At 41.2% G+C, this 10,041-nt stretch overlaps 1 protein-coding gene across 1 annotated transcript in view; it reads left to right on the plus strand.

The window, feature by feature from the left end:
• The window catches only part of LOC122554706 (calcium-activated chloride channel regulator 3A-1-like), a 45,071-nt gene that overhangs the window by 9,496 nt on the left and 25,534 nt on the right, over positions 1-10,041 (plus strand). Inside the window, 3 exon segments of the mRNA XM_043700082.1 lie at positions 953-1,103; positions 2,028-2,133; positions 8,685-8,850. Coding sequence (XP_043556017.1) covers positions 953-1,103; positions 2,028-2,133; positions 8,685-8,850 — 423 coding nt within the window.

Here is a 10,041-nt window from a genome sequence, read left to right on the forward strand (position 1 = left end):
CTCCCCCCTCTCCTCCCTGACCTATCACCTTCATCTCCTTCCCCACTGACCTATTGTGCTCTATGCTACTCTATCCCCACCCCCACCCTCCTCTAGCTTATCTCTCCACGCTTCAGGCTCTCTGCCTTTATTCCTGATGAAGGGCTTTTGCCCGAAACGTCGATTTTGCCTGTCCTCGGATGCTGCCTGAACTGCTGTGCTCTTCCAGCACCACTGATCCATAACCTTCTGGGGAGCCAAGTTCAAATGCCGCCATGACAGATGCTAATGTTTGAGTTCGATTTTTAAAATTCTGGAATTAAGAATCTGTCTGATGCCCATGAAACCATTGTTGATTGTCGGGAAAATCCCATCTGTTTCACTAAAGTCCTTTGGGGAAGGAAAGGTGCCATTGTTACCTTGTCCGGCTCTCAGAGGGGCGGTGATGGTCTCGTGGTATCATTGCTTGATATTAATCCAGAAACCCAGAAGAACGTTCTGGGGACCTGAGTTCAAATCCTGCCATGGCAGATGGTGGAATTTGAATTCAAAAACAAAAGCTTTAATCAAGAGTCAACTGATGACCATGAAACCATTGTCAATTGTCTGAAAAACCCATCTGGTTCATGAACGTCATCTTTACTTGGTCTGGCCTAAATGTGACTTGAGAGCCACAGCATTGTGTTGACTCTCAACTGCCCACTGAAATGGCCTGACAAGCCACTCAGTTGTATCAATCGGTAGAAATTCGGTAGGTTAGTGTTGGGTAAGAGCTGTGATAGCACTGTCAATGACACTTTTATACTTGTTCTTGAGGGGAATGGCCGCAGGAGGTCCCTGCACTGGCTGCTTCCTCCCAGTCCCCCTCACTGTAACCCATCTATTGTATTGAACAATACAAGCCAAAATTATGACAACAGATATCAGATATCAACAGATTCTTACATGGTAGTATCCATTTGTCTTTTCCTAGGCTGATGTGATCATTGATGAACCATACTGTAAATATGGAGATGAACCATACACCCTGCAGTATGGTGGATGTGGAGAGAAGGGATGGTACATTCACTTCACACCAAACTTTCTACTGAACAGCAGTCTGGTTTCAGTTTATGGACCGAAAGGTAAATTATTGAAGTTAGGATGGAGTAGCATATGCTTTAAGTACCGAATTAAGACTGCTTAGTTGGTGAACATGATCCAAGCCAATGCTCATGAAGTGGGGGTGCCAGTGTTGGACAGGGGTGGACAAAGTCAGAAGTCACACAATACCAGGTTATAGTCCAACAGGTTTATTTGGAATCATAAGCTTTAGGAGAAAATGAATATATGAGTTGTTATGACAACGAGGCATGACAAAGGCAAAACTGGGATTACTAAAATCCTTTTATTATCAATCAGCTATTGGACCTGGAGTGTGTCAGTTCATCAAATATTCTGGTCAATTAAGAGGTCTACATGACCAATGTAAAAACACACTAAATAATGTAGGGGATATACACATCACTGTTATACTTTATTAACAGAACAAATCAATTAAAGAATAATGCACTTTGCCTTAAATAACATTTACCAGCAGAGAGCTTTACTCACGCAAACCCTCAACTGACCACTTGGACATCACAGAGATTGTAATAATACAGTAAATTTACAGTATTTGAGGTATATAATTTTTGACAGTTTATTGAGATTGCTGGTTCAAAAGGTGCTGTTTGAAACAAAATTAAAAGCAATGCCACAAAAAGAGCAATTTCGTTTTTATTTCGCTCCTTTCCCTCCAAGCCAATGGAACACTGAACTTTTCAGGTTTACCCTCTGAGTCACCAAGTCGATCCAATACTCAGAAGCACTGCACCACTAACACAGAGGAACTGAATATTGATTTCTCTTGTGAAGTCACGAAATAACTTCATGCCATTGGGTGTTTTGAACCCATGAGTGGATAATGCCAATGTTCAAACTTTCGGAAGGACAATTTCATTTATTTCTTGCAGAGAATGGATGCATTAGTTTCATTATTTTAATAAAAATTGCTTTTGTTTTGACAGGTCAAGTATTTGTTCATGAATGGGCTCATCTTCAGTGGGGAGTTTTCGATGAATATAATGAACGGGTGCCTTTCTATTTATTGAATAGAAAAAGTGAAGCCACGAGGTAGGACAACACTGATTGTAGTATTCTGCTCATTGAAAAATACCTCCTATGTTTTCTAGATAACTCCATATAGAACAGCGAGCATGGAACTTAACAGTGCAATATAGGCCCTTCAGCCCTCAATGTTGTGCTGACCTGTGGAACCAATCTGAAGCCCATCTAATCTACACTATTCCATTCTCGTCCATATGACTATCCAAGGACCATTTAAATGCCATTAAAGTTGGTGAGTCTACTATGGTTGCAGGCATTGCTTTTCATGCCCCTACTACTCTGAATAAAAAACCTACCTCTGACATCTGTCCTATATCTATCACCCCTCAATTTAAAGCTATGTCCCCTCTTGTTTGCCATCACCACCCGAAGAAAAAGGCTCTCACCATCCACGCTATCGAACCCTCTGATTATCTTATATGTCTCAATTAAGTCGCCTCTCAACCTTCTTCTCTCCAATGAAAACAGCCTCAAGTCCCTCAGCCTTCCCTCATTACACTTTCCCTCCATACCAGGCAACATCCTAGTAAATCTCTTCTGAACCCTTTCCAAAGCTTCCATATCCTACCCATAATGCAGTGACCAGAACTGCACACGACTCTCCAAATGTGGCCACACCAGAGTTTTCCAGCATGATCTCATGGTTCTGAAACTCAATCCCTCTAACAATAAAAGCTAACACACTATATGCCTTCTTCACAACCCTATCAACCTGGGTGGCAACTTTCAAGGATCTATGTACCTGGACACCAAGATCTCTCTGCTCATCTGCACTATCAAGAATCTTACCATTAGGCAAATACTCTGCATTCCTATTACTCCTTCCAAAGTGAATCACCTCACACTTTTCCGCATTAAACTCCATTTGCCAACTCTCAGCCCAGCTCTGCAGCTTATCTATGTCTCTCTGTAACCTACAACATTCTTCCTCACTATCCATAATGTTACCGACCTTAGTATCATCTGCAAATTTACTAACCCATCCTTCTATACCCTCATCTAGGTCACTTATATAAATGATAAACAACAGTGGATCCAAAACAGATCCTTGCGGTACCCCACTAGTAACTGAAGTCCAAGATAAATATTTCCCATCAACCACCATCCTCTGTCTTCTATCAGCTAGCCAATTTCTGATCCAAACCCTAAACCACTCTCAGTCCCATGCCTCCACATTTTGTGCAATAGGCTACCATGGGGAAACCTTTCAAAAGCATTACTGAAATCCATGTACACCACATCAACTGCTTTATCATCATCCACCTATTTTGTCACCTTCTCAAAGAACTCAATAAGGTTCGTGAGGCACAACCTAGCCTTCACAAAACCATGTTAATTATCCCTAATCAACTTATTCCTTTCTAGATGATTATAAATCCCATCTCTTATAACCCTTTCCAAAACTTTACCCACAATGGAAGTAAGGCTCACGGGTCTATAATTTCCAGGGTTGTCTCAACTCCCCTTCTTGAACAAGGGAACAACATTTACTATCCACCAGTCTTTTCTGGCACTGTTCCTGTAGACAATGACCACATAAAGATCAAAGCCAAAGGCTTAGCAATCTCCTCCCTGGCTTCCCAGAGAATCCTCAGATAAATCCCATGTGGCCCAGGGGACTTATCTATTTTTACACTTTCCAGAATTGCTAATACCTCCTGCTTATGCACTTCAATCTCATCTAGTCGAGTAGCCTGTATCTCAGTATTCTCTTCAACCACAAGTTCTTTTTTTGGTGTGAATACTGATGAAAAGTATTTGTTTAGTATTCATTCACTCTCTCCTCAAACTCTAAGCACAACTTCCCATTACTCTGCTTGATTGGCCCTAATCTTACTCTAGTCATTCTTTCATTCCTGATGTAGCGATAGAATGCCTTAGGATTTTCCTTGATCTTATCTGCCCATGACTTCTCATGTCCCCTCCTGGCTCTTCTTAGCTCCCTCTTTCAGTCTTTCCTGGCTAATGTGTAATTTTTAAGCACCCTAACTGAGCCATCACATCTCATCCTAACATAAGCCTTCTTCTTTCTCTTGACAAGAGATTCAGCTTCCTTTGTAAACATGACTCCCACGCTCGACAACTTCCTCCCTGCCTAATCGGTACATACTTATCAAGGACCCACAGTAGATGGTCCTTGGACAAGCTCCACATTTCGATTGTGCCCATCTCCTGCAGTTCTTTCCCCATCTTATGCATCCTCAATCTTGCCTAATTTCATCATAATTGCCTTTCCCCCAGCAATAGCTCTTGCTATGCGGTATATACCTATCCCCTTCCATCACTAAAGTAAACATAACCGAATTGTGGTCACTCCCTTTAAAGTGCTCACTTACCTCCAAATCTAAATTAACACCTGGCCGGGTTCATTAGCCTGTACCAAATCTAATGTGACCTCACTCCTTGTTGGCCTGTCGATATACTGTGTCAGGAAACCCTCCTGCACACATTGGACAAAAACTGACCCATCTAAAGTACTTGAACTGTAGTATTCCGAGTCAATATTTGGAAAGTTAAAGTCCCCCATAACCAACTGCCCTGTCACTCTCGCTCCCATTGAGGATCATGTTTGCTATCCTATCCGCTACATCTCTGGAACTATTTGGAAGCCTATAGAAAACTCCCAACAGGGTAACCTCTCTCCTTTCCTGTTTCAAATCTCAGCCCATACTACCTCTGTAGACAAGTCCTCAAACATCCTTTCCTTAATCGTAATACTGTCCTTGACTAGCATCACACCACCCACTCTTTTACCAGTTTCTCTGATCTTAATGAAACATCTAAATCCCAGAACCCAACCATTCCTGTCTCTGCTCTACTCATGACTCTGAAATGGCCACAACATAGAAATCCCAGGTACCAATCCAAGCTGCAAGTTCACCCACCTTATTCCAGATGCTCCTGGCATTGAAGTAGATACACTTCAAACCAACTTCTTGCCTGCCGGTGCCTTCTTGCGATCTTGAAATCTTAGTTCTAACTTCACGACTCTCATCCTCTCGTATACTAGAATGACAATTTTGGTTCCCATCGCCCCTGCTGAATTAGTTTAAACCCACCTAAGAGCATTAGCAAATATACTCCCCAGGATATTGGTACCCCTCTGGTTCAGGTGAAGACCATCCTGTTTGTAGAAGTACCCCCTACCCCCGAAAGAGCTCAAATTATCCAGGAATCCAAAACCCTCCCTCCTGCACCATCCCTGTAGCGACGTGTTCAACTCCTCTCTCTCCCTATTCTTCGCCTCACTAGCACATGGCACAGGCAACAAACCAGAGGTAACAACTCTGTTTGTTCTAGCTCTAAGCTTCCACCCTATCTCCCTGAAAGTCTGCTTTAAATCCCCATCTCCCTGCCTATCTATGCCTATGTGGACCATGACTAGGGGCTGTTCCCCCTCCCCCTCAAGGATTCTGAAAACACGATCAGAGACATCACAAACCCTGGTACCCGAGAGGCAACACACCGACCGTGAGTCTCTCTCGTTCCCACAGAACCTCTTCTCTGTTCCCCTATGAAGTCCCCAATAACTAATGCTCTGCTACTCTTCCTCCTTCCATTCTGAGCAACAGGGACAGACTCTGTGCCAAAGATCTATTCCCATTGCTTACCCCTGATAAGTCATCCCCCTGAACAATATCCAAAACAGTATACTTGTTGTTGAGGGGAATGGCCACAGGGGATCCTTGCACTGCCTGCTGGTTCCCTTACCGTCCCCTGACGGTAACCCATCTACCTTCATCTTTTACCTGAGGTGTGACTACCTCCCTGTATTTCCTTTCTGCCTTTGGCCTATATCCCTCGATACCTTTGCTGAACAAAAAAATTAAATATCCTCAGATTTTAAAGTATCAACTGATCCCACACCCACTGAAGTTTGTGCAGTAGAGTTCCAATTACCCACCACCCTTTGTGTGTAGAAACGCTTCCCAACATCTGTCCTGAATGGTTTGGCCCTAATTCTCAAACTATGTCCCCAGCTCTGGAATCCCCAACCAATGGAAATAGCTCATCTTTATCTATTCTGTCTTTTCCTATTATTAATTTTGCAGTGTGGGCTATCCATACAAATACTTAGCCTAACCCTATTTTCCACAAGTCCTTCTTCTGGGTAACTCAAATGACCATCTGACTAAGACGGGAGCCATATTATTTGATTTACATCAGGATCCTGTTAAAAAAACTATTAATCTCTCCAGTGGCATTTAAAGAGAATTTCAAAGTTCTAGTTCATAATTTGATACAATCTGAGTTTGGTGAAAAATCGAGCCAATGACTAAACATTATTTTTGTCTCTATACATTGTTAACTTGGAAACTGCAGTCATTGGTCCAAGACTAAATACCTTGCATATTCTCCTCAATAATTCACTCAGGATTACTTCTAATCTACTCTTTCATTTACCTTACATTTAAAGTCACAGTCCTCAATTATAACCATCTTATTAAACAAAAGATACAATCCTCAAATAATGATCTTGCAAACCTCACAATAATAACACAGCCATCTGGTACGAATAGACAAATCTGTGCAGCTACAATCCCGTCCCAAAGGAATTTCATCCTCAGCTTTTCTAAATAAACATGTCTAATTGCGTTGGTGAAAAAAATATTGAGGAACATTCCAAGGAACTATACAAATGATCATTTAAAAAAGCATAAATTAATCAAGGAGGGTCAGGATGGATCTTTTCAGAGAAGGCTAAGTCTGACTAACACAGTTCAATTGTTGAGCAAGTAACATGGAGGGTTTATCTGGTTAATGCATTTGGCGCGATCTTCATGGGATTTTGCCAGGCGTTTAGCAAAATCTCACATGACAGACTGGTCAGAAAAATAAATGTTTACATGGGATCTCTAAACAAGTAAGAAGTTGGATGAAAAATGAGCTCTATGGTAGGAATTGAAGGATCTACGGATATCTTTGGGACTGGAAGGCTGGTTGCAATGGTGTGTACGAGGTCCCTTACTTTTCATGATATACATATATATTACATATACAGATTCAGACTTCAATGTAGTCATCATTATTAAGATGTTTGTACTTGGTGTCAAAAATTGGCCACATGTTTCATGTTCAATAATGCAAACTATAAATGCAATAATGCAGACTAGAAATATAAATGGATTATCAAGTTGGTCAAAAAGTGGCAAATGTAGAGAACAGAGAGGTAATGCATTTACAGGGCTGAGGATAGTGAAAACAAGCAAAAGGAACATATAATAAATAGCAGATTACTGAGAAGGGTAGAAGAAAAAAACTAGCATTACAGTGCATGCTCCAGGAAGATAAAAAAAGGGCAAGTGGAATGATGGTTAAGAAGGCATATAGATAGATTCCTTTATTAACTCAGGCAGAGAGTACAAAAGCAGGGAGGTTATTCCAGAACCATATGAAATACTGTTCATGGAACAGCTCATATACTGCATATTGTGAAGAGCATGTATTTTTATTTTATTGTATTTTTGATTGTGGTCTGAAATGGAAAACGACTGTCTTAAAAACCAAGATTATTGAAGGGATTGCTGTATATTCTTAAAGCAAATAACCAGGCACTCATTGTAGGAGATGTTTACACAGTTGTGTGTACAAGTGGTGGGACAACTCTAGTTCCAGACAATCTGTGTACAAACAGAGATTCGGCTGGCAACAGGTACCTGATTGTTGCATGGAAGAGTGACCAGTTATTGATAACAAAGGCCTTTTGCCTGTCCACAGTAATGTGACTGGCTTCCAGTTAGCTGAACAGCTTACAGCTGTGATTATTCAAGTTAGGAACAATCATAACTCCAGGAGGAAAGGAGTTGTGATCAGCAAAAGGATCATCTGAGCAAACCCTGTGGGCCTTCTCAAATGTTCACTCCACCTGTAATGCCCTTTTCTTTGTGTCTATCTGTATTTGTATGTGTAATGGGAATTTTATAAGTAGGTTAGAATTTTAACCAGTAGAGTTATGTGTCAATTGATCATATTTTTTTTATCTGCGGTTAGAATCTATTTCTAATAAATAGTAATTCTTGTTACATTTAAATTCCTGGTCCATGCTTTCTCTCAACTTGGATCCAAAAGATGGACAAATTAGAAATTTTGTGACATTTTAAAGTCTTGAAAGTCTACTTATGTGATGACTCTGGTAATAGTGGGGCTTGGTTTCCAATGTGTTACTACAGTGAAACATAAAAGAACAGTTCTGGTAACCGTATGTCAGGTAGGATAGTATACACTGAAAGAGGGTACAAAGGAGATTTATTGGGATGTTGTCTCAAGAATGAATAAACACTGGATAGGCTGGAGTTCTCTTCTTTGGAAGTAGGAAGTATGGGGACATTTAATTGAGGTGAATTAAAATTATAAACGGCGAAGAGTGGAAAGGAAAAAAATCAATTTCCTGAGGAAAGTGGTTGATTATAACCTTTCTTAGTCAGCAAAGAAATGATGGATGAAAGTTGCAAACGGTACGGAGGAAATATTGTAAGTTTTAACCTTATTCAGTGATTTCTCATTGTTGAAATGTTACTTGGAATCAAGGAGTGATCTTTGATCATTTTTACTTCCAGATGTCCAAAAGAGATTAGAGGACAGCTTGCTGATTGCACAGGCAGATCCTGTCCAGTGTGTGACACAGATGCCAAGTCAGGACTGCCAAAAGGGGATTGTGAATTTTATCCCGACAGCAAACAGACTGCATCCTCGTCTGTTATGTTCATACAGGCACTGTCACATGTAAGTAAAGTTGCTGAGAGGCATGTTTGTCCAATATTGCTAACAATCTTGTTTCCAAGATCATCCCTGCAATATCTCCTCAGAATGATATCCAAGGACCAATTATCCTTGGCTGCCCATCAATGACCTTCCTTTAGCTATAAGGACAGAAGTGAGGATGATTGCACTGTGTTCCACTCAATGCATTATTCCTCAACTAACTACGCGGTCTGTAATGCAGACAGTTAACCCTGGATAGCATCCACAATTGGCCTGAAATGTAGCAAGTCATATTTCTGTGATTCAAATGCCTGGCAATGATTATTTCCAATAAGAGACAATCTAACCTCCTCCCCTTGCATTACCATTGCTGAATTCCTGAAGATTACAATTGACTCTGAACTAAATGGGACGAGCAAGTAAATAAAACACCAAGTATGCTGTTTTGGAAAACGTAGGGGGTGATGGATTCTCAGGGGAACGTAGCTCAAACAGCCAAGTTTCTGGTATTGAGACTGGCTCTAATGCAACGAGGGGTACGTTGGGTTCCAAGAGATCAATTGTGTCAGGGGATATCTCTAGTCCGAGGTACAGACAGATGTTTCTGTGGCCAGCAGTGAAAAATCAGAATGGTGTGTTGCTTCCCTGGTGCCAGGATCAAAGATGTCTCAGAGAGGGCACAGAATATTCGCATGGGGGAGAGGGGCCAGCAAGAGGTCATTGTCCACATTGGAACCATTGACAAAGGAAGGGAAAAGGTTGAGAGTCTGAAGGGGCATTACAGAAAGTTAGGCAGAGATTTAAAAAGGAGGTCCTTGAGAATATTAATATCTGGACTACTCCTGGTGCTATGAGCTAGTGAGGGCAGGAATAGGAGGATACAGCAGATGAATGCATGGCTGAGGAGCTGTTGTATGGAAGAAGGATTCACATTTTTAGATCATTGGAATTTCTTTTGGGGTACAAGTGACCTGTATAAGAAGGACTGATTGCACCTAAATTGGAAGAAGACTAATATAGTGGCAGGGAAATTTGCTAAAGCTGCTCGGGAGGATTTAAACTAGTAAGATGGAGGCCAGGGAGATAGTGGGGAAAGATGTCATTCTGAGACTGGTACAGTTGAGAACAGAAGTGAGTCAAACAGTCAGGACAGGCAGGGACAAGGTAGGACTAATAAATTAAACTGCATTTATTTCAATGCAAGGGGCCTAA

Source organism: Chiloscyllium plagiosum, chromosome 11 (assembly GCF_004010195.1).
Source record: "Chiloscyllium plagiosum isolate BGI_BamShark_2017 chromosome 11, ASM401019v2, whole genome shotgun sequence".
NCBI lineage: Eukaryota > Metazoa > Chordata > Chondrichthyes > Orectolobiformes > Hemiscylliidae > Chiloscyllium > Chiloscyllium plagiosum.